Source organism: Cebidichthys violaceus, unplaced genomic scaffold (assembly GCF_023349555.1).
Source record: "Cebidichthys violaceus isolate CVI_PGR_0920_01 unplaced genomic scaffold, fCebVio1.0.p SCAF_11, whole genome shotgun sequence".
Lineage (NCBI taxonomy): Eukaryota > Metazoa > Chordata > Actinopteri > Perciformes > Stichaeidae > Cebidichthys > Cebidichthys violaceus.
The window spans coordinates 15,319,927-15,347,019 of NW_027176274.1; the positions used below are offsets into that span (position 1 = coordinate 15,319,927).

The following is a 27,093-nucleotide window of genomic DNA, read 5'->3' on the forward strand; positions in this document are numbered from 1 at the left end:
AAGGGAGGAAGGAAAGGTTGAGAAAAAACAAAAAAAAGAAAGCTCTTTTCTCTCTGGTATTTAGCGGTGAATTGTTACCCGTTGCACTTGTTCTGTAGTGGGCTGCTTACAATTAGGGGATTCACAGACACCTCCTCCTTCAACTGAATGTATTGTAACTTGTCATTCAGGAGGAGCTGGATAGAAACCTTAATTGGAGCCAGGCTTATTCTGAGCTGAGTCGTTTTTATCTGGTATTCGTTTGTCCTTAAGAGTTGATCAAGGAAGTCACTGCGCAACGTATCTGGGAATATTTTACTCCAAGAGCCTTTAAACTAAACACTATGATGTCACTAGTGTCATTCTAGCAGCTAGGAAATCAAACATTCTGTTGTGTGACGCTAACTTGATTGGGGTATAAGGAAATTAAAGCTAGGGTTGCTAATATTCTTCAAAAACCTTTTTTGTTCAAATTGTTGAAATTCTCATTATATCCTGACAGCAATCAATAAATCAAATGCCCTGTCACAAAAAAGGAAAACCATCTGGTATCTGTGGCTGCAATAAGCCCGTCCAATCATCTCATTTGGCCCGAATGAAATGATTGGACGGCCCACCTGCCTGTCTATTTACCTACCTGTCTACCTACCTGCCTGTCTACCTACCTGTCTACCTACCTACCTGTCTATCTACCTACCTGTCTACCTACCTGCCTGTCTACCTACCTGCCTGTCTACATACCTGCCTGTCTACCTACCTACCTGTCTACCTACCTGCCTGTCTACCTACCTGCCTGTCTATCTACCTACCTGTCTACCTACCTACCTACCTGTCTACCTACCTGTCTACCTACCTACCTGTCTACCTACCTGCCTGTCTACATACCTGCCTGTCTACCTACCTGCCTGTCTACCTACCTACCTGTCTATCTACCTGCCTGTCTACCTACCTACCTGTCTATCTACCTACCTGTCTACCTACCTGCCTGTCTACATACCTGCCTGTCTACCTACCTACCTGTCTACCTACCTGCCTGTCTATCTACCTACCTGTCTACCTACCTACCTGTCTATCTACCTGTCTATCTACCTACCTGCCTGTCTACCTGATTGCACTCGGACTCTGCACATGTCACTGGAGTCTTCCACAGGCTGCTAGCTTGACAGCTGTGAGCACTGACTTGTAGCCGTGTTCATTATTTACGTTCATAATGATCATTTTGGGGGAGTGGCTTTGAAAGGGAGGCCTGAAGGGACGGGCTGTCAGTGTTGACAACTTGGTGACTTTCTCACTAGATTTAACCAGTTTTGGAGCTAGTGCCGCTAGCTAGTTTAACACTGGGCTGGGTGTTTTTCAGTTGGATCATTTTTAAAAACTTAGTGTAGTCTTACTGGTTTCTCAAGATTACCACCCCTAGCTTTAAACTTCTGGTAAACATGCGATTTGTAGCTGTGAGTCTGTTTTTATCTGAAGATGAATAATTGTCTTTAACAAATTGAGGTTGGATGCTAGGTGTATGAAATGGAATAATACAGATACATACACTGTTTAGACTTGCGCAGGTAACAGCTCGTTAGTGAGAGATGGAGCCAGAGGGGGATGAATATGGGGATCAGCAGAGAAAGGGAGTGTAGGCGTTTGTGTTTGTGGAAACAAAGCCTCTGGTGAATCCCTCTTCTCTTGTTGCTCACACTCATAACTCTATCTCGCTATTTCTTGTTGGAGGCGGGATGAATATTTCAGTCACTTCATTGTATAGCAAATGACTCATAGGTTTTGCTTCTCATGCATTTGACTCCTGGGTGGCGAGGTAAACAGTTTTGTGGTGTGTGTGTGTGTGTGTGTGTTTGTGTGTGTGTGTGTTACTTTTGTGTTGGAGCTTGTTTCAGCTATAAAGTATGCACATTTACACTGGGGTCAGAATGATTTACCGGAGTGACATTTCTTCCAGGAAAGCCATCCCTTTCTGATTAATTTCAGTTTTTATTAGTTATAAAAATGAAAGAGGACAAAGACAATGAATAACTGATTCCTGAGTGAGGGGAGCCAACATCTTATTTTGACATCTAGTTTACGCTTTGTGTCACAAGCCCTCTGTCTGCCATCTGCTCTTCCTATCAGCTTGTGTGTTACCTTATTAGATAAAGGTGGCACTACACCGACTTTACACATGAAGCCCAGTTTACTCATCAGGAGTATACGCCTGTGAAAGACAGTTCATGACAGGGGGACCGAATAAAATAAGCTTTTGAGTTGCATTATGGGAATTGGATCTCAGTGTTTTTGGGACTCGACCCTTACAGGATATCCCGGCCCGTTCTGCTTCGATTTTGATCATTCTTACTTTTTGGAAGTGTGGTACTAAATCACTAGAGAAGCCCTTACAATATGCACAGGCACAGAATAAACTGCAAGCGGAAGTATTTCAGCACTAAATGCAAAGTGAGTTACCAGCATTTGGCCTCGATTTTATCCAAAAGAGTCTTACTCCTCCTGTATACAAAGTATAACTACTAGTTCTACTACTTCTCTGGGGGTCTTCCTGTCTCCGGTCAGCTGTGTGTGTGTGTGTGTGTGTGTGTGTGTGTGTGCTTGTGTTTTAGTGGCATGTTTTGACCAAGCCGCTCTCGTAAGTGGATCATGCGTCATCAAAGGAAGCGCTGCGATTGCACACTGATCACAACAAGGATTGCGTTGATTTGCTTTTAGTTCAAGGTGACAACCTCTCTGCGTCTTTGCCAAGCACCTTCAGTGCAAACTTGCAGAGAAACTGTTTGGGTTGTGTGTGTGTGTGTGTGTGTGTGTGTGTGTGGGTGGGGGGTGGGGTGGGTGGGTTAAGGCAAAGGTGGATGAACATGAGAAGTGGAGGATGAGTTGGATTTACAGCTGGAGGCAGGGAGAGTCTTGAGTAGACGAGGGCAGGGTGCGGAGGGAGGAGGTCAGGCAGAGGGGAAGAAGAGATGTGGAGATGGGTCAAAGGTCGGTGGGCTCTTGCTGGCTGCTATTTAGCTGAGAAACATGAAGGAATAGCTGCCTTGTGAGGAGGGAACATGCCCACTGGGAAGGGGGTGGGACAAAACAGGAGAAGAAGGGTGTCTTGGGAAGTCTCTTTGGGAAACACGACTACTCAAAATTGATTTTTACTCGCTCACGCACTCATTGAGTCGGAATTGTCTCACACACACACACACACACACACACACACACACACACACACACACAGTCACAGATGGAGACATGTGGTGGTCACCCCAGTGCGTCCTGTTAAAATGTCCATCCATGCATATGGTGTCCCATATGAGAGGCGGCGGCGCACTAACTCGCTGATTAACCCAGTCGACTGGAGAGGTCTCGTTTAGTCTTCTGGCTCCGTCAGGACAAACAATGGCCTCTGATTAGTGTGTGTGTGTGTGTGTGTGTGTGTGTGGGGGGGGGGAATCATGTAGTGCTGTCCTGTGTGTGTGTGTATGTGTTTATGCTTTTCAATGACTTCATTCAGAGTGTAGGAAATCACTGAGACACAGACGGGGGGAGGCCAGACAGATTGCTTGTGCTTGTCTGTCTCGTCTGTTATTAGTTGCTTGTGTGTCTGTCTGTCTGTCTGCCTGCCATTCAGTCCGTCCATTTACCCGTCTGTCAGTGCTGTTGCCTGTCTGTCTTTTAGTCTTTCTTCGACTCACAAAGTGTCCCAGTGTCTGATTATTTTTCTCCACATGTAACCGGACTGACCGAAAGCAGTAAAAATCAAATTGTAATCTCCTCTAAATCATATTTTGAGTCAAAATAATTAGGTAAATGAAACATCTATTCTAATCACATTCAAATAAATCAACTGTCTTTGAGCAAAAAAGATGGAAAATTTGCATTGAAATAAATGTGATGCTTCGTTTTTGCTGTCCATGCTGTCCACTGTTTTAGATACCCTGGAATTTATCTCGACTGTTTCTGTGCATGTGAGGGAGTGAGCACGTGCACTTAGCACATGCAAACACGGTTCCATGTGTACATGAGGTAATGCGTGAAGCGCTGAAAGTGAATGCCAGTGTAATCAGAGGTGAAATCAGCGTGTGTGTCTATATAAGTCTCTGCATGAGTCACAGCAGTTGAGGTAATAGTTTTGGAGGTCTAAACTTAAGGAGAAAAACAGCCTCTCGGTTACCTTATTCAGCTGGAATGTCAGTCGCAAAGCCGAGTCTGGAGGGATTGATCTGCATGCTATAACATTACCAAACACACGCCGAAGCTGCTCAGCGTGAGCCGTTCGATTCTACAACACTACGCATCCATCATGGTATTAACACTATCTCAACTTTGTGACTCAGCATTTGATAAATACCACTTTCCCAGAAGTCTTTTAAAAGGCTGATTACTTGAGTAATGTTAGTGATAACCATGCATTTCATTTTTCAACTGTGAGTTTCACTTTCATGTCATTTTCAAGGAGTAGGTGCTTTTTTTTTGGGGCCCTTATCACTGGTCGCCAAATGTTAGTTTTGCAGTGATTTATGTGTTGACTCTGTCTTTGTGGTTTAAGGACACAAAAAACTAAAGGGAGCTTTATTTACGTGACTCTCTTTTTAGATCACGTGTCAGGTCATGCAGGAAATGTAGCATGAAGTTAGTAATGAGAATGCATATCAGTCAGTGTGATATCATCTTTCTTCCCCTGTCTGCTTGTGTGGCTGTTTTGCTGCCTGTCTTTACTTTGACAGAGTACCCCGACCGGTCAGGTCTTCCCGTACAACTCAATGTGGAATACATGTTGCTCCCTGACTGCAGCTCTACTGGGCCTTTCCGCGTCTTTTGTTAGTTGCAGCTCTGTTCTCTACTCACTCCAACCGTCTTTGTAGTTGCAGCAGGTGGAAGTTTTCTGCAAAAAAAATAAAAAATACGCTACCTGCTCAGCACCAACAGTCAAACTTAGCGACCAGCTGGGGAAACGTGGTGGATCATTTCGCAGCTAAAGAGTCGGTGGAGACCAAAATAGAGCTAAAAGGAGAGGTAATATGGGACTAACGTTCAACAGGTGGCCAGAAACACGACTCTAAATGAATGCTAATTTTGCTTAAGGCTGGGCGATAAATGAACATGATGATTTATTGTCTTTCAGTGAAATCATATCGTGATCTCATCTCATCTTCATCTCATCTTCAACCGCTTATCTGTGATCGGGTCGCGTGGGCAACAGCTCCAGCAGGAGACCCCAAACTTCCCTTTCCCGGGCCACATCAGCCTAATCATATCGTGATTAAATAATATATTAGGATATCCTGATATACAGTTACAATACACTCAGTTCAATGCGATCACAAACTGGACTGCAACTGGCAACCTTCCAGTCACAAGCTGATCCAACCTTTAAGCTCCATTACCCCGGAATACAAACGTGCACACAGCTCAGGACAGGCTTCTCTCTGCAGAATAATGGTGCAGAATATGTGTAAAGGTCCACTTGGAACCCACATATTGGTTCAAATAAATTGTCAGTAGTGTTTTCCAACAGTAGTGTGTAGGATTTTTCATGAATTCATTCAGCTTATTCAACTCCTGCGTTCCTACCCTTAAGAATTATCTATAATTTGTCTGTATGATTTCACTTGTAACTGTTACGTTCATTTTGCTAAAATGTTCTGAAGAAAATGAGAAAATACTGAGTACTTTTCACTTTGTCAAGTCTTAACTTCACACAGGAATATACAAAAAAATAACTTTACCATGTGGCTATTTCATGTAGACTATTTATTGACTCACCAGAAAAGAATAGAAGATTTTTAATAATAATAATAATGCAGCTTGTTCCTCTGCCCCCAAGTGGCCGAACAAATCAGCTTCACATTGAGGGTGGGATTGCTGAGGCTGGCTGGACTTGATATTTTGTCAAAAATGTCAAGTGTAGAGGTCTGGGCTAAAGCTAAGGTAGGGCATTTCAGCACCTCCCTTGAAGGTTCCTAGAATTCCTGCGAAATTAAAAATGACGGGGCAAAAATGCCTCTGATAATTAGAAGAAACCCTGCAGCCAGCTGTAGACGGGCCCAACCCAAACACACACACACCACTGTGTTGATAAAACCGGTACACAATCCAGCATTTTTTAAATATGCTGGTTAGAGGATTCTTTCTCCTCTTCAAGGCCTTTTAGCAGTGGGAAAAAAAGGTGTAAAAGGAGTGTGAGTTATTTGAAAGATGGCTGGCCATGTGCTCATGTATGTGTGTCGGTGTGTATTGATGTAAAAGTGTGTTCATCTGTGTGTGTGTGTGTGTGTGTGGTTGCATTTCATGCACGAGAGTGCCCGTTTTGCCTGTGCGTGCTAATGAGTGTGAGGCAGGAGATTATGCGTATGTCTCTAAGGGAACAGGGTCTGTTCCCAGGAGCTGCAGTGCCTGAGCTGAGGGGGGTATGTGTACACCCTGACCCCAGCTTTCGGGGGTCCCGGTTGCCTGTCTGAAACCATTTCCTTCCTTTGTGGCCCATTTGAGAGCCCGAAGTGTGACGCGAATGTGAAGGACCGGGGGCCATTTGCATGGGTCCCGCAACACGTTGAAACAGAAAATAACCAGCGAGGGCCGCATCTCTGAAAGAGCTGGCAGGGTTTGCCTTTAACTCTTTAATTCTGTGTTCCCCACCCCCATACCTCTCCCCGTCACCCATGTCTCCCCAAGCGACTCCCCATATACTCCAGCCCCCCCCCCCCCCCCCCCAAACAATAAACAAACTCTGAGCGCTGGGTGCATTGCTAATGATGGGAAACAATTATGGGCTCACAAAAGGGAGCGTCCTGCTATATTGCTCTGTGCAGTATTTACATAGCATTTTGAGGTTAAATGACTGGAGCCTGGGTTTCTGGTTAGGGCAAGAGGCCTGCCATAGACGGGCCCACTGAAGAGATCTTTCTTTTGTTTGGCTTTGTAAAGAACGATGTGTTGGACTATGCCACTCCAGCGATATTGGGAATTTAAACCCTTAAAGTAGAGTGAATTTCAATTTGAGTGCCCTCGTGCACAATATACCCCTCGAACCTCGATTCACCAGTTCTATCCACGGAAATCAGAGAATGACAAATGTGAAAACAAGACAAGTGGAATACCAGTAGTTGACTGGACCCCCCCCCCAGTGTCCGTCTTACTGGATAAGCTCTGGTGTTTGAATGGATAGAAACTGGGAGAGTGTGAGAAGGCTCAGGAGTGGCCCAAGAGGCCGATGAATAGACTCCTAGATTGAGACATTCTGCCTGTTTAACAGAACTGTATAGGTGTATAGGCAGAAAGTGAACGCCTAAAAGTTCTGCTTAGAATCTGTTACTTGGTTAAAAGTATAATCAGAAAAATGTACTTTAACTTAAGGTTTTTAAAGCAAAATGTCCCCTATGACTATGACACCATTATCGTTAGATTATTATTACTCATGCATTAATGTAAAAGCAGGATTTTGCTGTGCAGCTCATTTTGAACTATTTTGTATCAGACTGCTCTTAATAATTAATTTTTGCTTTATGGATTCATCTGCTGATTGTTTTCTCCACTAATTGATTGATTGGTTAGTTTGTTAAAATTGCAAAAAATAGTGAGAAATGGCGTCACAGTTACCCAGAGCCTAAAGAGACATCTCCAATTTGAGAAGCTGGAATATTTATTTTTGTGAGAAAAAAATAATTTCAATGATGAAATACATTTGCAATACATTTTCTGTTAATCGACTAATTGATTCAGCTGTAATTGTACGTTTTTTTGTATCTAGAGCCGTCAGATAAATGTGGTGAAGTGAAAAGTACAATATTTGCCTCTGTAATGTAGTGGAGTAGAAGTAGAAAGCGGCATGAGTAAACATATTCAAGTGAAATACAGTGATATACCTTAAATTTGCATACATTTTTTTTCATGTACAATACTTGAGTAAATGTACTAGTGATAGTTACATTCCACCACTTCTTACAGCTTTATTAAGACATGACTGAGCCATTATGGGAAAAAGGTACATTGCTCACAAAATGATTAAGCAGCTGATGTGTGAGAACCCTTAATACATGACTATTGTGTGCCCAAAGGACCTTTATCATCATTCATGTATGACATGTGCAGGAGCATAGAACGACATATCTGTACTCCTTTTAATTAGCTATTCTTTGGCATCTCTTCAGTATTTATTTACAAAATCAACATTGTTTCATAAGGCACAATAAACAAAAACATGTATTAGTTCATACCCTATCCCACATATCTATGTGGTAGTTGCATCCAAAACAGATGACTTCATTGCAGACCAAAACTCCCATTCCTGGGTACTAATGACTGTTTTGGGTGATGTGGTTAGAGAGTAGACACTCTGACAAAAGCGATTAAAGAGGGTGTTTCTCTAACACCTGCCTGCGGCTGGGTCACATTCACTTTGCTCACAGCATTGAGTCCTTTTATGCTGACAGTTGATTCCTATACATTTCTGTAAGTGAAACCAGAGGATTGTTTCCTGGTCAAAACACAGCTTGCGCCCTGTGTCATCGCAGAGGTATCGATTCCCACAAGTGGTGACGCTTCGACAGAAATATCTGAAGTCCCCGAAAAATTTGGACTGACAGGCACACACTCGTCCAAAATCACAGCACACACTCAATAGTACCGTTAAACCCACTTATCACCCCTTTCCAATCCCCTGAAAGCCATATCCAGATTCCCAACCCAGCCGGTGCCAGCCGGAGCCTTGGCATGGCGGCGCCTTGGTTAACACCATGCATGGACGCCAGGCAGCAGAGACCTCCAGCCCTCCTCAGAAAAAGCCCCGTTTGCAAACATGGTACAGCCATGGTCATTATTTCAGCGTAACTAGATTAAGCTAATCATGTTATGTAGTGGTAAGGCGTAGCCGGGGGGATGGAATGAATGGTCGGCTGTCCTGCTGTTGCCATGTGGCTCTGAAATACAAACACTGAACTGTCACATAGGGCTTGATAAACACCAGAGGCAATATCAGTCTGTTTGGGTTTCTAAACCCCCAAATGAGCTCATGAATTGTGGAAAACCACACATTTTGAGAAGCTGTGATGCAATTATATGGTATATATTATTCAGAGCACCATCCACTTGCAGAATCTGAATGCTTTTCAAAGATTTTAGACAGATTTCTGTCTACTTAAATTTCTGTTTCACATCTTCTTGCTAGAAGTCCATTTACTGTAGCTGACCTTTCCTCTGGTGCCACCATGAGGTTGACATTTTTTTGTTTTTCAGTGACCTGTGTCACCACTCTTGGATGGCTTCCATAGTCTCCAGCTGTTAAATTCCAATGACTTTGGTGATCATTTCATTTTTCACATAGTGCCATAAATAGGTCAGCATGTTTATTTGTCAGCTGCTTTAGTTTATGACCAAATGCCTGCAAAACTAATGACATTCCCATCAGTCTCAGCTGTCCTTGGTGTGTAGTGCTAACAAGCAAATGTTAGCATGCCAACACACTGAACGTGCTAAACATCAGCCTGCTAGCATTGTATTTGTGAGCATGTTAACATGCCGACATTAGCGTGAGGCTCAAAGTACCACTGTGTCTAAAAGCTTAACAGCTGCTAGCATGACTGTATTCCAAGAACACTCATTGTGTCTGAAGTCCATTGCATTTTGCTGGGAACGTATTTTATCTTAAAACACGGTCTAAATACAGACTTTTTTTTATTCCTCGTTCCAGGTCACACCTTTCCTCTAGTTAGTTTTATTGGTTATTTTTAGAGACCTCCATTCTGAAAACAAAAGGAGTGTGACTGCAGGTACATGTTTGGTATTGCCAATGAAAGACACTATGAGTTGCATCATGGGAAGTGTAGGAGTGTGTCTCAGCCTCTGCAGCATACATTTTTAACGTTCTGTTTTACAAATTCCTCAACTGTATGGAAATGCTGCCCTTAATTGCTTGAGTATCCTCTTTTAAAGGATCTGTGTTGGTGGGGGTGTGTTTAAGGTGCTGGTGAGACGTTGAAATATGATCCAGAAAGAAGTCCAGGAATCTGTGGGTTTAAAGGCTTATCCGATACCAAAACATCAGTTTAAAATACTATGTGGAAAGATTTCGCAACTTCTGCAAATGATCTTGTCGACTATCATTTCCACCTTTTGTCATGACAGTCACCAGGTAGAAAAGGTTACAGATGAATCTACTGGAACTGTGCGCTTGCACCTTATTGATTGGCCAACGGAGTGCCTTAGGAAGTCGCATTGCATTGAGGCAAGAGTTGATCCGGGGTTAACTACCACCAAGGAGCCCAACATGGTGGCAACCCCACTCTTCTAAACATGGCCACAGTAGCTAATATGGATTCCCGTCTACCTCCTTGTGCTTAGCCAGTCTTCTCTGGAGGAGCTTGCACAAGTCTGAGTACTACTTCCCACGACCAGTTAACATTATTGTTATATATACAGTATACAGTATGATAAGATGTAGAATATCACAACATTTGATGTGTAATGAGACTGCTTCTTCCACATCTGGATCCATATGAAGATCTCAATATGAAGGCTTTGTATTAACTGGATCCCGCACTGCCTGGAAATCAGACATCATGGGAAACAGATGGGGCTTTCTTTTTGCTAAGTCAGTTCCTTCTACTAATAACAGAGGAGAGGACAGTCAGTGAATTGAGGACTGAGGAAAGCCCAACAGATACTCAGTCTGGTTTATCATTCAAGTGTTAGGTCTGCACTGTGATTGCACGCCCCAAGCCGCTTTTCCAACACGTTGCCTTTTAGGATTAACGAGTAGAGGGGAAAAAAAGGTGTTATTAGTGGTTATAAATTACTGGTAAGTTACTGTGGTTCTTAGACTGGGAATTCTCGCAGCACGGGATTTTCCTTGCTATGCTTTGGTACGCTCTGGTCTCCCTTTATGAAAATTCCTCTGAGTAGTCCCCCAATATGCCCACCACATGGCTACTTTTAGCCTGTCCAGCGTGCACACACACCTAATGGAAGCCTCATGGCTGGATGCTAAACTGGCACATCCTGCCTTGAAAACACATCCACATTCTCTTAAATCCCCGATGAGACCATATTTACTTTAAGGGTGCTATGAAATGTATTGAGGAGGCTCCGTAATGTTGCCCCTGTCTTTTCTGGTGTTATTGATATTACTGCATATTCTATAACTGTCACAGTCGAGCCAAAGGCAACAAATCTCTGATGGCCTGGCAGTGTTAATCTATTCTTTGTCTCATTAACGCTGACTCTGTTAATTGGTTCATTGTAGGTTACATTAAAGTGCTTCTACAACATAATAACGATAATATTCAAATTTGGCAAGGTTGTGTGACTTACTGGGGGATTCATTGGACCACTATTCCCATAGGGCTGAACCTCAAAGTATAAAATGGGGACCAGCTGAACAAATACCACACAAAAATGATGTCACTTTTCCCCATGGTCGGTCATCAGGAGACAAATATAAACACGATGCAGGTTTCTCGTAAAGACACGGCAGGGTACAAAGCTTGACATTTGTGATTGCTCTCTGGCATTGCTGAATGCCAGGTTTTCAAAGCAGACAGGAAAAGGACCGTGGGGGGGGGGTTACAGTAGAGGAAAAACAGCAGGCTGCAGCCAGACACAGAGGGATGTTTAATGGGGTGGGGAGCACTGTCAGGGAGTTTCTCCAGAGTTGCATAACACACCTGCACGGAGGGAAATGAGATGACAGCACATGAATTGGGAAGGGGAGGGAAGAGGAGGATAAAAGACAGAAGAGAAATAACAGATTAGAGAATAGAGTGTTGTCTATTTTTTTTCTTCTCATTTTTGTTCTGCCAACTTAAGCCCCTACATCCTTACTTCCTGGGTGGATTTTAGAGGACCTTTTGACCATTTCGCTGAAAGAAGATGCGGACAAAGGGTCACATCTGAGATGAATGTGAGAATGAACGTATGTGTTTCATTGGCAAATATTCATATTGCAAATTAACTAAGAATGTATTTTTTTGCAAGACACCTGCATTTAGAAACACGAAAGGTCCAAAATGACCCAACCCACCTGGACTCATTGAAGTCCCATCAGGTTGCAACATTCCAACACTAACATGCCACCTCTTTTGTCTTTTGTTGTTGCTTACTTATCTGCAGCCGGACGAGTTGGAGGCTCTTCATTCCCATACGTTCCGGGTGAAGACTTTCAAGAAGGCCAAGCACTGCAGCGTTTGTAAACAGACCATCAGCCAAGATGGACTCATCTGCCGAGGTCAGTCACCTGTTTCGAAACTCTAATCTCTTGGACTAACTATAAAGCAACCGTTTTTTTGGGGGGGATTCCAGACACTGCTTGAAAATCTTGTTTTTGCAGGAGTCTTAAAACGTGCGTTCTCTCTTCTGACCAGCAGGGGGCGACTCCTCCGGTTGCAAAAAGAAGTCCGATTGTATGGAATTCTATGGGAAAATGCACTACAGAGACTTCTCACTTGATTTATTACCTCAGTAAAGATTGTAAACATAAGTTTATGGTCTCAATCTCTAGTTTTAAGTCTTCTTCTTAAAAGCATGATGTTCATTTATCAAATTATGGTCCACTTTGGTCACTACGTCCCTCCTACGCATTCCAAATATGTTAACTTCCGTTCATCGGTTGCGGAAAAACAACATGGCGACGACCGTATTACAAGATGGCGACAGCGAAATACTGTCGCCATACTCAAGGCTTCTTAACTGCAGTCCACAAACCATTGGGTGACGCCACGATGACTACGTCCACTTATATACAGTCTATGGTTAATGTGCTCTCTTTGTAGATCAGAATCTATAAATCTATTGTTTATTTTAAGATGAAAATATGTCCCTGAGGGTAACAGCCACTTAGTTGTATGGTCTGTCACAGCCTAAAAGAATTTAATTACAGTGAGTGCCAATGGATGCTTTTAGTGTCTGAGTACGCTGAAGCCAAAAGGTGTTATTGACCCGTGCGTACGACCAAAAAGTCCTGACTGTGACACAACCTAAAAGTCTTTTGTGCAGCTGATCACTCATACTACATTTTAATTGTTGTCAAAAACTTTGAAATGCCATTAATAAGGTGGAACGTGTAGGATTATTTGGTTTCTTTATAGTTCTTCTTGGCATAGTAATGAAAAAGGCAATGCAACCTCAAAATATTGACTGTCACATGCTCCGTTCCAAAAGCCCATTGTTTTGTATTTACAAGCCTGTTAGATGTAAATTCTTACCACATCCCTACTATTTTCAGGGCCTGACGTTCATATACGGTCCTATCGCCCATCGCTGGGAAAGTTTATGCTGAGCCTAAATGTAATCTGTTAAGGATCATTGCTTAAAATTGAAACAAGCACTCAGCAGACTGGTAGTCTAAACTCAGTTGTTTGATTATTCAGATTCCCAAGCCTCGAGCTAAGGCCCACTGAGAGCATTTGCAATAACTGCTCTAACTTGCTGGGACAATGAAGGCAATATCTGTTACAGCGGCCATCAGTGGTCTAAATCAGGGGTCATCTGAGGTTACCTGGGGTCGTCTCTGTGTCAGGGTTTAGTCAGTTAAGTGACAGAGGAGGGGAAAAGAAGCCTCAGAAAGGCTAAAGGTTAAGAGCTTCTCACTTTCCTTAATGGTGTTTACTAAAGAGGCAGTGTGGTTGATGATGATGATGATGAGGGATTTGCTTGGTTTGATTGATGCAATTAACTCCAACAGGATAGAATTGGGTGCATGTTTCGGTTCGTCTGTGTTGCTTTAATTAATGGACAAAGATGTCATGGTTCTTGAACAAATGTTGCTTTCTGTTGAACGTAAATTCACAAGAGTCCCAGTATCAAGCAGTAAACAGTAATACTGTTTTTTATTTTTTTAGTCTATGCAGGTGCCAGTTGGGTGAGATTGAAGTATAATGTGAAACAACAAACAATTCCAGGAAAGTAACTGAGATTCAACAATAGACTTTAATATGACCACCATTTTCCAAACAGTCTCCATGCAGTAAACCTTTCCCAGCTGGTGGGTTAAAACAAAATTGGAGAATATGAGTCTGCTCACCCCATCATGGTGTAGTGGAAATGTCTGTTTTGAGACAGATAACGCCGAGTGAAACCATGCGGAAATGTCTGGATGTTTGGTTTGGCACACCAGGGGGGGAATACTCAGCCTGCAGCTTCCCAACCCTGACACAGGACGGGTTGATGTTTGAGCAGCACTGCTTAGAAAAACAAGAGCATTCTTTGCACGTTGCTAACATTCTGGACCTTAAAGGCCGTTTGACAGAATGACATTTTGTTCTTGCGCCGTACTATGTGTAGTTTTTTAGGAACGTACTCGTTCACAACCACACTGTTGCATATTCACACCCAAAAGTTTCTCAGTGCAACCTCAGTCTGGTGTGGTGGCCACTGATCTGAAGATATGGGGTTTATGTGCCTTGCTCAAGGGTACCCAAGAGATGGTGTTTCCATTTTATTTTTTCACGCAAATTTATCCTGCTGGTCCGGGAATCAAACCGAAAACCTCTCTGTCACAAACTTGCCTCCCAAACCTCTAGACCCTTTTAAAGGGGACGTATGATGCTAATTTTCAGGTTCATACTTGTATTTAAGGTTTCTACTAGAACATGTTTAAATGCTTTAATCTTAAAAAAATAACAATATATATATACTTACAGTCTGCCTGAGTATACCTGTATTTATTCTCTTTTTGAAACACTCTGTTTTAGGGCCTGTCTCTTTTAGCCACCATTCCAAAAAAAGCCTAGTCTGCTCTGATTGATCAGCATTTCCGGTCTCCTGCACCGGCACTGTCGCCATGTCAACTCCACAGAGTTTAGCAGCACTTCTACCGGTGACTGTGTAGCTGTGACATCACAACCTTTCTGAATACGGGCAGTATGTATTCCTCTGTGGATAGTACTTATAAAGGACCTAAAATCTCACTTTCTACAATATTAGACCTTTAAGATAAGATAAAACTGTCTTTATCCTGAGGATTATTGCTGTGCAGCAGTTGCAATACAAATTGGGAAGTGTGCAAATATAAAAAAAACGTGAATATCAAAAGTTATATCTATGATATTGCACATTATATCCTATTATGTCACTTAAGTAGCCTTTGTTTCTTAACTGAGTTAAGTTCTTACCTGGATTTTTCCATCATGTGGCTGCATGCCATTCTTAAGAAACTCCAGGTTAATATCTGAATGACAGACGATGTGTTGCTACTGTCTCCAGGGACATACACTGTGCTATACATACATTTCGTCCAGTGAGTACATTTGAAGTGTAATACAAGGAAAAAGAGATAGCCACATTTGGATATCACTGAGTCCATTACATAGTACAAAGCTTGTGGTTTGAATCTTGGATTATCTGGGAAAAGTGCAAAGTGACTGACTGCCGCCGTCGCCTCCCTCTTATTCTACTGCTGCAAAGAAAGGCTTATAAAATGAAAGCAGTTCACCACCTGCATTTACTCTGCATTTTACTCTGTGATCTACTGCGTGGTGAATCCAGATGTTCTTGTTGTTGTACATTGGGATGTGTATGTCATTAAATCTTTATGTCTTTGTTTTCCATGCTCAGTGTACTACAGATGTATTTTGCAGAAGAATATTTGTATCTGGTGTAACATCTGAAGTGGCTTTACCATCATAAAGAGAGTACCTGTCCTTTAGATTAAATAGTGTGTGAACCACACTGTGTTGTGAGCAGTATTTATACCTGGAAACTTGATGAAAGCAATTCATGGAAAATAAATAATAACCTCCAATACATACTAGATAGTAACAATTGAATAAAAAAATAATTGCTGCATTTTTTAAAGTGATGAACAATCAACAACGATGAAAAAGTTTCCATTTCTTACGCCAAAAAGGGTACATTAAAATGTATATTTTGGTTCCACAAATTGCACAGGCTGTTGCTATCACTCAGTTGTGTGTGCAGACAGTCTCTTAAATGTTCTCATAAAATGACACAAGACGGCACCTGGGGCCATTATTTGTGGAACTGATTTATAGGGGAAATAAACCCCCATGACAAGGCTGCATTTAAGTCTATTCTGATTTAATTGACCCCGGTTTGCTTTTCTCTCCCTCGTCATGTCTGGGTTTGGTCATGTGTACGAGCAAATGGTGTGTGTGTGTGTGTGTGTGTGTGTGTGTGTGTGTGTGAGCGAGCTGGATTTATGAGGACAACACAAAGTGCACAGTAGACATCCACCACTCTCTCTTGTTCTCTTTCTCGTGCTGTCCACCCAACTTGTGATTCATTAAATTCCCATTGTTTTCCCCCCAGATTGATATCACTCTCACGTCTGTATGCTAAATATGAAGCTACGGCCAGCAGCCGGTTAGCTTAGCTTAGCACAGACTCTGGAATAGGGGGGGGGGGGGGGGGGGGGTACGGACGGCTGTCTCTCTTCACTAATTAACCCGTTTATATAAAGTAAAAATAAAATGATACACCGTTTACAAGGGTTCATGTACCAATTGGTGCTTGGGACATTCGAACAGAGTCAAGCTAGCTGTTTCCAGTGTTGTGCTAGCTGAGCTAAGCTAAGCTAACCAGCCGATGGAAGTAGCTTCATATCCAAGGGAATGGACTTCTAACTCTCCACCAGAAAGTGAACAACCCTACGTCCAAAAATGTAAAGTATTTGTTTTGACATCGGACTGCTGTAAAATCTAGGATAATAAAGTTTTACACCCAAAGTTTATATATGAAGCACTGTAATACTGCGGCCATTCAACATTTAACTAAATCTAAGAGATAAATGAGAGGAACCGTTGTTCCCTGACAGGATCCCACCGCTCCCTCAGTCATACAGCATCTCCGTCTGCTGCTCTTGTTTACTAACATTCTCCAGTCACATGGTGTCGTAATGACACAAGCACTTGCACTTCCTCTCTCTTTAGTGGTTGCCAGGATACAAGGTGTTAGTTACTTTAACAATAGCGTGTTGACGCAGGTCAGGGCTGCAGTTTTCCAGTGGGGAAAAAAAGGGTATTTTTGGAGAACTGTGCCCTGAGGACAGGAACTGGCTTTTACAGTCATTCACTGTAATGCAGGTTAAATGAATGGTTTGTGTGCAGGGGGGCAAGTCAATGGTGTGCAGTTGTGCCCTTAAAAGGAAAAAAGAATGCGAATTTGCCCATAGATGATTTAATATTTGGTATCGTTTAAGAGGAAAGCCTCATTTCTTCAGTTTTTCTTTTTTTTTCATTTATTTTGCACAATTCAAACAATAAAATTAAAAATAAACAAACATAACAGAGATAAATGAATATCATAGTGCAGGAAGAGGCAGAAAGCCAACTGGGCTTATTTAAAGCCTCCACCTATATAATATAAACATTTGACAAAATTACAAACAACATAAAGTACAATATGCATAAGACATTACGTTATAAACAACCAAAGAAAGAAAGAAACAAACAAAGAAAAGAAAAAATAATGTAGTTGTAATTGTAATTTCTCTGTTCATAATCATTTGGGTTTGTCCTCCCGAAACTGAAGGAAAACACTAACATGTGGAATTAGTTTTCCTTCTTCTTCTCACAGCTGCTGCATGCAGCTTTTGCAAAGGCATCACACAGTGAACGGCCATTAATCAAACCGCCTTCAAAACAAATCTACAAAGATTTAGAAGTGCTTGTTTTCTGTGAAGGACTGCTTTGTCTGGAGGCGACCACACCGCCGTCCCTGTGGGGATCCACTTCCAACGCGGGTTCTCAAAGACTGGCCGGAGACACACACACACACACGCACACACACACACACACAAACACACACACACACCCACACACCGCAGCGGCAGGTGCGTGTGTTTGCGAGGGAGAGTGAAGGTTATCATAGCTCTGTTCTTTGACTGCTGAGCTCATACAGCTGGTATGCAGCAAATCTCAGTGAGGGTTAAAACACACGCAGAACTGCTTTCGTATCATGCATCGATGTTCTTAAGTTGTGGAAACATTGTGTTGCTACAGCATATAGAAATAGTTTGAATATTTGCCATGCAGCGGGTAACACGGTCTGTACGGTTCATATCACACACATGCACACACATTTATAAAACAAAGTATATGTACAGTAAATGGACCCAGAGCAATTAACTTAATCCCCACTGCTGTTGTGTCTCGCTTGGTGCCGCTCCTCGCTTAGGCAGAAGTCATTAGACTAATAAGAGGAGCAGATGAATGAGGATGACCATCGGTGTCCTGTGGATGATGGATAGTTGCCGTCTCCCAGTCTAACATCATTATCCTAATCTACTAAACTGACCAGACAATGAATTTCCATGAGCCTCGGTCCACTTCGTTAGAGTGAGCGGTGGGGACATTTGTGCTGATTTTGAGAAACTGGAAATTCAGCTTCTTCTTCTTCGAGCATGCTGGAAAACTTTGCGCTCGACCTATACCTGCCTGCGTGTCAGTTTCACTGAACAGCTGTTCACGCACACATCTGTGTCAAACACACGTGGGACTTGCAGTAGGTTTAAACAATTCTAACACAGTCCCCTCAATGGCAGCTCCAGAAGTTAACGCAGTTAGGGCGCCACCTGTTGGATGAGTTGAAACATTGCAATGAACTGGAGTTTAGTGTGCAGTAAGACCATTGAATCAGATTGAATCTATTGTTCATTATTCAACATGTGAATGTCCAAGGCAAATGTAGGCGTCCATCCTTCTGTGTTTTTGTTTGTTGGTGTTTGTTGCACTTTATCCTTACGGCAATATGTAGACAATATGTAACTGTTTAAACTCTGAATTATAAAACAATTTTCATACACAGACTTTTTCCATGTTGTGCATGTCATTTTTGAGATAGAGTTACTTCTTGAGTTTCAACGTTTATTCAGTGGGAGAAGGTCTGTTTACTGGCTGTTCTGGAGCTTTTGATCATATCGCATGATTTTCATCATCAGGTGAAGATGAGAGCATCTACTGGTATTAATCAAACAATTGTTTATCGTCTCTAAGCATATTCAACATCTACAATTCCATGACAACTGGGCAAACTCCCCCTACTGATGAAGACCATGTGAAATGATTGAATCAATGTCATTGTGATTGAATGTTATTGTGTCTTTCATGAGACAGGGCAACTATCAGTATATTGATTATGATAAGTATGCGCTGCAGATGATGTGGTCAAACTTCTATGTAATGCTTTTTACACTATAGGAAGGAAAGATGAGGACTGGATGAACAGACCTGTATCTCGTACTGTAGAATTTAATAACAAGCTGCTATTTGTCTCCCAGCTGTAGCTTGTGTAACAGCCACTAGGAGGCAGCGGAGTCCTTTGTTTCTAACGGAATACCTCCATCCATCTGTGCGCCTACATCTGCTGCTGACTTACAGTGTACATTTCTGAATCGTTCAGCACAAACCTCACGGTAATTTGCTGTGTTTTTTCGGTAACTGCAGCTTGAATCAAGGGAAACAGCTGTTTCAACCAAACAAAGTCGGACTAAAACCCACCGCGAATCGAAAAAGGGACAGAAAAATAAACAAACAGAAGTCGTGTTTTGTCAGGTCGAAGCAAACAAATGACAGAGATCACAGAAGGATTCCATGGGAAACTCTCTCTCAGGATTCAATCGGCTGTCCTGCGATGCATTCTTGGATTCTCCCATATTGGGAAAGCCTTTAGCAGCTGGATGAAGGTGGGGCTCTTTACCCACAGAAACCCAACACTGGCAGGGATTTTGATTGGGGAAAATGCGTGGGCTGAATGATGACATCCCATGTGTAAGTCAGATGATGGATCGGGATGACTGAGTGTCAATAATTACTAACATTAATACAGCAGAGAGCGCACAGAAAGAAACAACAGAGTATTAGAGAGAGAGCGTGTGGGCACATGAAACTTATTCAGCTGTTTAGAAGAGAGGTCTTTAGTTGGTTCACAGCTGTACCTCTAATAAGGCTGTCTGTGTCAGAGGATGTATTACATGACCTGAAAGCTGGGGTTAATATATATATACTGTATATCCATACATTATTACACTTTTATCAGACAGATACTAAACGGACACCCTCTTAGAATAAAGGGTTCCTCCTGAAGGGGACATTTTTTGAAGAACCCTATTTTGAAGAGAGGTTTTTCAAGGGGTTCTTTGTAAGACTAATGGTTACATCAAGAAACCTTTTATACCAAAGCACCCTTTTTAGAAGTAAGAGTTCTTTAAGGATTGTAGAAAGCATGGGTGCTCCCAACCACACGCAATGAGGTGTGTTTGGCCCCAGGATAACCTGATGGGTGAAGAACGATCTTAGGGAACTAGGAGGGCTCTTGGTAGAACCTCCTGTATGGGTTCTAGATGAAACCTTCGGTATAGTAGATGGTTGCTGGAAAGGTAGGTAGCACCCTGGCAAACTGGAAGGTTTATGAATAACATATTTTGATAGCAGTACATCAACAGTTTCTGTGCTTTATACTCTACTTCCTGTTTACGTCACTGACGGGAAACCTAGTCTGGGAATTTTGAAATATATTCATCCCTTGAATAAAAGCAAAACAACATGAGTGACATCCATGAACGTTATCTCTTTTTGTCTGCACTTCATAGTTCAAAATCTTAAAATCTGTGCATATAAGTAGCATTGAACTGCTGCAAGTTATGTAAGGATGGGGATTGTGGAAAAACAATACTATATTAAAGTATAATAATAGTAATAATAATTGATTTTGGCCTTTTCTTTTAGTTTTTGTAGCTTATCATAAGCACCGTTTGATTTATTTCCACTTCATCACACATTAGGTGGGAGAAAAAAAGAGTTAGTACTGTATGTGTCGGTACACAGGAGTGACGTACTGTGTATGTTAGTACGCTGTGTGTACACGTGTTGGTGCTCACATGTTTGTGATTGTGCATGAGAAAGAGAGAAAAAGGGAAAGGAGAGGGATGGAGGGAGTGAGGAGGGGGGGAGGAAATTCTCCAGCCCTGCCCTCCGATTGTGTTCAGTGTTATAAAGGGTCCAGCCCAGCCCTGTGGGAGTATACGCTCATTCCAAGGGACCAGGGGAAGGAAATCACCCAGCCTCAGTCACACACACACACACACACACACACACACACACACACACACACACACACACACACACACACACACACACACACCTCTATCATTTCTCCCCCTCCTCCCTCCCGCCTATGCTGTACAGCATACCACAGACCCAGAGTCAGATAGCAACTTAGTGTTCCACACTCCTCATCATCTCCTCATTTCGACCACCTCCCTGCCTTGCTGTTCTCTCATTTACTTAATGATTAATGTGAGCAGTAGTTGCACCCCCCACTCTGTTATTCATCTGTTTCCATCTTTTCTCCAACATCTTCTCCTCTTCTTGGCATCGCCTTTTTCTCTCCTCATCTTCTCCTCCCCCTCTTCCCTCCACCAGGAACATTTCTGCTCTGTTTATTCTCCGAAGCTGTGACTTCCTAACAAGGTAAAGCCTATCCCGAGTTCTCTGGGCCGGGGCGCTTTCACACCCAATATGGAAGTCCTGCTTCTCCCCTTGTGGCCCACGAGGCCTGTTGTTTACTGGGGACTCACGTGCTGGGAACGGCGCTGGACGTTGTCCTGACGGATCGGCACATTCTCTTTTCATGCTTATTGAGCAAATCGGCCAAGTGTGTTTGAATGTCATGTCTGTGAGAGCATTCCATGTGACTCAAGTGGCATCAAGTGTGTCAAAAAGACTTGGTGCAGGCCTCAGTGTGCTTTCTCTCTCTCTCTCTCTACGTCTTGATTGTACAAAAGAAAATCATAATTGTGTTGGACGATACTTCTGCGCATGGGACAACCCCATCAGGACTTCACGTGAAGGGCAAAGACAGTTTGACTCCTGTTCTCAGTGCCAAAACAATTAGTCTGTTAACGGTTTTGATAATCAATAATCGTTTAAGCAGAAATGGCTTTGGAACCACATCTGACCAATCAAGCTTTTGAAGACGTCATCATGCGCTCTTGTGATGGCTCTTTTTCACTATTTTGTTACATTTTAGAGACTAAATGATGAATAAGCTGTTCGATGAATCCTAAAACATGATGGACAAAATATGGAAAATCTAGATTGAAAACCGTAGTTGCAGCCCAGATTGAATGGTTATATGTTCCTCTGTGAATTGAGAAAATGCTCCGTCTTGGGATAATCAACAATTGATGAGAATTGTGAGGCCAAGTGGTTACAGAGCATGCCGCATAACCGTAAGGTCTCGGATTCGGTTGCGGCCTTTGGACCTTTGTAGCTTTCCATACCCCTCTCTCTCTCTCTCTCTCTCTCCCCCATTTCAACACTGTCCTCTGTCTAATAAAGGTGAAAATGCCGAAGAAATTCCTTCATTGAGAGTATATTGTTCCAAACTGAGTAGAATGTGTTTCATTATGTTTGTCAAAGTCTGGACTCAGCCCTGTGACACACTATTTACACGTTGTATAAAAGATCTCCATTCGGTTTGACCCTGGGAACTCGAGCACTTTTGGAAAACTTGGAAATGTGTATCCCGGTAGAACTTCATGTGCCACCCACATTTGAAGGCCTCTAATTTAAAAGTCAAACTGACTTTCAAATGTTACCCCCCAAGTGCAAATATAGTCCTGCGTGTGCTGAAATAGAAACTAACTGCACCATGATGTAATTACACATTTGGCTCTAAAAAGGAAGCTTCTCACTTGTGCTAGTTTCAGTATGTCCACACTCCTTGTCTCCCAGTTCATTTTGTTTTCATCTTACGTACATGGAACAGTGAACATCATTTTGTTTCAGGCCTGATATGGTACATCATATATCATGTCAGTTAAGTAAAGCATGGGTGCGGAATACTTACAAATACAAATCTCCTCAAAATGAATGAGTGATGTTGGTGTGACTGGAAAAAAAAAGCAAATAAAAGTCTGCTGGATAAGGTTGAAGGCCCTGTAGCTGTTGGTTGACCCCAAGCTGCTCTGAACACTTAACCTTTGACCCTGAACAACGCAAAGGGCTGTATGTGGTTTCTAAGAAGCTATATATATAAGTTAGTTCAGCAATATTAAAAGGGCAAGTCCATAAAAAACACATTTTAAAAGTTGAGAACAAATAAAAACCAAGACTATGACAAACGCAAGTCTATAAATATGTGTTCATAAAGATTTAGCTAACCATATAAACTCATCAGACCGGTCAGTCTGATGTCTTGGAGCATCAACTCTTGCCTTCAATTTATCATAAGGTTAACATGTTAAACTGCTATTGGTTTTAAACATTCTTTGTTTATTGGCTTGTCATGTTAGCACTGTTGATAGCCGGTGCACCTCAAAGCTGCACATGACTTCTGGTCCAGGTTGTTGCCCTGCTTTTACTGAAACAAGTTGTACCAAGCAGTCAGTCAAAACAATACAAGTATAAGTGCCAGCATTCTGTTAAAATTGGACTCAGATATAGACTGTGTATAAGAGGTGGACGTAGTCGAAGTGACACACTATGTAAACTACTGGCTTGAATCCTCAAGTTTGGCATTTTAGCCGTCGCCATCTTGTTTTTTGGCCTTGTGACACAACAGGGTGGAGCTAAGTACAACTGAACGCTGAGGTAGACATTTGTAGGCAACTAGAATGATACAATTAACTTTCATGAGTTGAAAACACACTGTCAAAGGTTTAAAGTCCGAAGACGAAACCACAGACAACTGCCAGACTGGACAACGTGGTAGCGACACCGTCAATCATAAGGTAGCAACACCGTAAAAAATACCTTGCATTGTTGTCTATTTTACTCTAAATGGGACCATCATTTACTGAATGAACATCGTACTGTCTTGAAAAGGACTTTAAACTAGTGATTGAGACCATAAACTCATGTTTACAATGTTCTCCGAGGCAATAAATCAAGTGATAAGTAGGGTCATTTCCTCATAGACTTCTAAACAATCTGACTTCTTTTTGCAACCAGAGAGAGTCGCCCCCTGATGGTCATTAGACAGAATGAAACTTTAGGCACTTCCGCATTGGCTTCACTTTTCAGATATATGCCTCCTGATATCAGCTCAATGAGAAGCACTGAGGAAAGCACAAATTTGACCGCTGGACCCTTTGTGTTAATTCGCCCCAAACAGCCAATGAACCGACTTGCACGTTAGCTGCAAGCTCTAGCTGGCAACAGGCGCACTGACTGTGTGTGGGATCGAGCCTGTGTATTTGTGTTTCAGCTTAGCCCCTCTCTCCCGTTTCCGTTCGTCCCTGTACGTTGATGAAGCGCGTTCATAAAAGCCCCAGTATAAGCGTGATTTGTTTCTGCTCAAGTTGAACATGAAACATTTTCAGCTCACATGGACGCGTCTTCACCAGGCAAATTCGTGTCTAACTGCGGCTTTCCGTGCCTTGAGAGGATAGAAATTTCATTATGCACACCAGAGCACATGGTTTGACCATCAAAGGACTGTGTTTGAGGAATATCTTGTGCGATTAAGAGACATACATCAGAGAGTACAGAGGGTGTCAGAAGCACACTGTATATCTGAGGCAACAAAGAAAACCGGGAGTATAGGGTACAGAAAACAAACGACATAACACAGTGGAACACGGACACGACCTCCACTCTCACACAATGTGAGGACTGGCCCCCTCCCAAATTCATATCAATGACTTAACAGCTAATCACAATAGATATTACACTTGCTTTGAAAAATGCGGCTGGAGACAGGAAGAATAACTCATTACATAAGGTGTAGGGTGTTCCAGTAAAAGCATACAAACTTCTCCTTTATTTGGAAAGCTTACGCCTCGGCACACTGAGCTGTGTTTTGATTTTCTGTCCTTCGAGGGGCTCTAACAATTTATGAGCTGCTGGTCCAGGTGCTCTCCCCCATTGACCCTTATTTGTAGATCCAGCGGGAGTCCAGAGAGAGGGCTCGGGGGGCAGAAGGGAAGCTGCGGAAAATGTGTTAAAATTCAATAGTAGAACAATGTCTCGTGCTAGATTGTTCTAGATTTTTGTGAATTCCTTTCAACTCTGAATCCCACATAACATTGGGGATCGTCATTACGGAAGAACTTAACCGATTTGCTTCGCTCTTATTTCTTTCACCAGTGTTGTTTCCACCAAATGCAAGCAGATAGACACATTGTATACTTACTGCTCGCCACCAAACAGCAGACAGACAAAATAACCAACTAGCTGGTGAACATAGTGGAGCATTTAGCAACTGAAGAGCCAGATATTTTCCTCAAAAGTTAGTGGTGTCCAAAACAAAGCTATTGAGCGACTATTGGACTTAGATTTGCCAGGTGGCCAGAAACCTGACTGTTATGTTTACAGCTTGTCTCCACTGCCTCCAAGTATCCAAAAAAACATTTATTAAAGTTTTAAATCCTGCAATGTTTACCTGACTCCATTAGGTTGTTGTGTTTTTTGTCATGCTAGCAACAGTGTTGGTTGATTGGTCACTTTGGTCCAGAATGAAATATCTCATTAAATATGGGATAGATTGCCGTGATTTAGTGCAGATTTGGTGCAGATGTTTAAAGTTACAATCTCGAAGATCTCCGTTTGGTTCTCTTTGGCGGCACATATTGTGAGTGATGAGCTGCACTTGCAGGTTTCGTAGCTTATGGCCACAATCACCCAGTTTATAATGCTTCAAAAGCAAGGTTCTTTCATCAGGTGGCCATACGCTCAATCACCATTTAAGGTCCCCAATTCAAATGACTTTGGTGATCAACCGACTAACTGTCCATCTAGCGCCGCCAGCAGGCCTAAGATTTAAATGTTCCAGTGAAACATGTCCACAGCTATAGCAGCTTAGGAACAATATTTAGTTTAGACATCCATGGTCCCTAGAGGACGTAATGACTCTGGTGAGCCCCTAAATTTGTCACATCTTTGATCATTAGTGAAATGTCACGACAACTATTGAGGGATTGACGTGAAATTCGGTTTGACATTTCGATCAGCTTCAGTTACAGCGTAGTGCTAATTAGCAATGTTGGCACGCTAACAAGCTAAACTAAGATGCTGACCATGGTAAAAATGTATCCAGCAGGAAATAAAAAATCGTCTTACCATGAGACAGCCCTTTGTCACAATGTCGGAATCAAAGCTTGAAGGTGGATCGTTGTGCAGTAAGAGAGACAGGCAAAATATCATACATTATTCACTGGATTGATATTCGTTTAGTCCGTGAATCTAAAGCGCTGTGCTATAACTGAGAGGAAAGTTGTGTTATTTTTTGCTGTTGAGTTTCATTTGATATTGTCTCGATAAGCATCTCTCCTGAACATCTGTGCAGCTGTCTGTGAAGCTCTGCTCTGGTGTGGTGAATACAAAATGTCCAAGCTTGTCATTCATGAGAGCAGTGCCAGTAAAAAGACCCACATGTCAGCATTGATTTTACCTTTATGTGTTATGTTCGACTCCGCCGATCACAATCTTAAAGTGAATTAAACCAAACATTACGGATGTCAGGTCTTTTAAAGCGTATCGGAGTCTTCCAGAAGAACGATTTAAGCCTTTGATAGGGAGCCAGTGTGCAAAGAACACAGAGCTAACAATGGGCAGTATTAGCCTGCTAACAGCAGATGATATTTGACTTTGACCACAGAACAAACACCCTATGGAATTTGAACAAACCTCTTGCTTTTTCATACCTCCTTGACGACTGCTCAATGTCATGATTCGTGGTGGACCACAGTGTTTGGATTGGTCCACAATGTTTTGGAGATTTTTATGAGCTCTGAAGTTAATTCATTTTCTATTTCTCTGTTTTCTCTAGTGTGCCGAATAGCATGCCACAAGAAATGTGAAGTCAAGGTAAGAGTTAAACCGCACACCTTAAGACACAAAAGGGACTTAATAAAAAGGCATTTACAGATGCATCAGATGTGCTTTGCTTTCCACATGGAGAAAAAAAAAACATGAGATAGGCTCCTAAACAATCGTAACTTCCCCTTTAAAATCCATTTGAGCTTATCGGGAGGAAATATTATGTTTTAGGTGGAGTCAGCTACTCTTCTGTGTGTGCATACATGCAGATGCTGAGGTAGGTGGAGCTTGGGGAGTTTATGTTCTCCCAAAAAATCTTAAGAATGTCTAAACAAGTGCTCTTTGTACCAGAATGTGTTTGTATTGGATAAACTCTTGCGTTTTGGAGATTGCCCCTGCGTCTAAAAATAAAAGACCT

General features: G+C 42.2%; 1 protein-coding gene across 7 annotated transcripts in view; it reads left to right on the forward strand.

The window, feature by feature from the left end:
• Positions 1-27,093, forward strand: part of tns1b (tensin 1b) — a 159,825-nt gene that overhangs the window by 35,015 nt on the left and 97,717 nt on the right. For all 7 annotated transcript variants that reach the window (XM_068705120.1, XM_068705127.1, XM_068705119.1 and 4 more), the window contains exons 2-3: positions 12,070-12,184; positions 26,686-26,723. In XM_068705120.1, the coding sequence (XP_068561221.1) occupies positions 12,070-12,184; positions 26,686-26,723 (153 nt within the window). The remainder of the gene's footprint in view (positions 1-12,069; positions 12,185-26,685; positions 26,724-27,093) is intronic.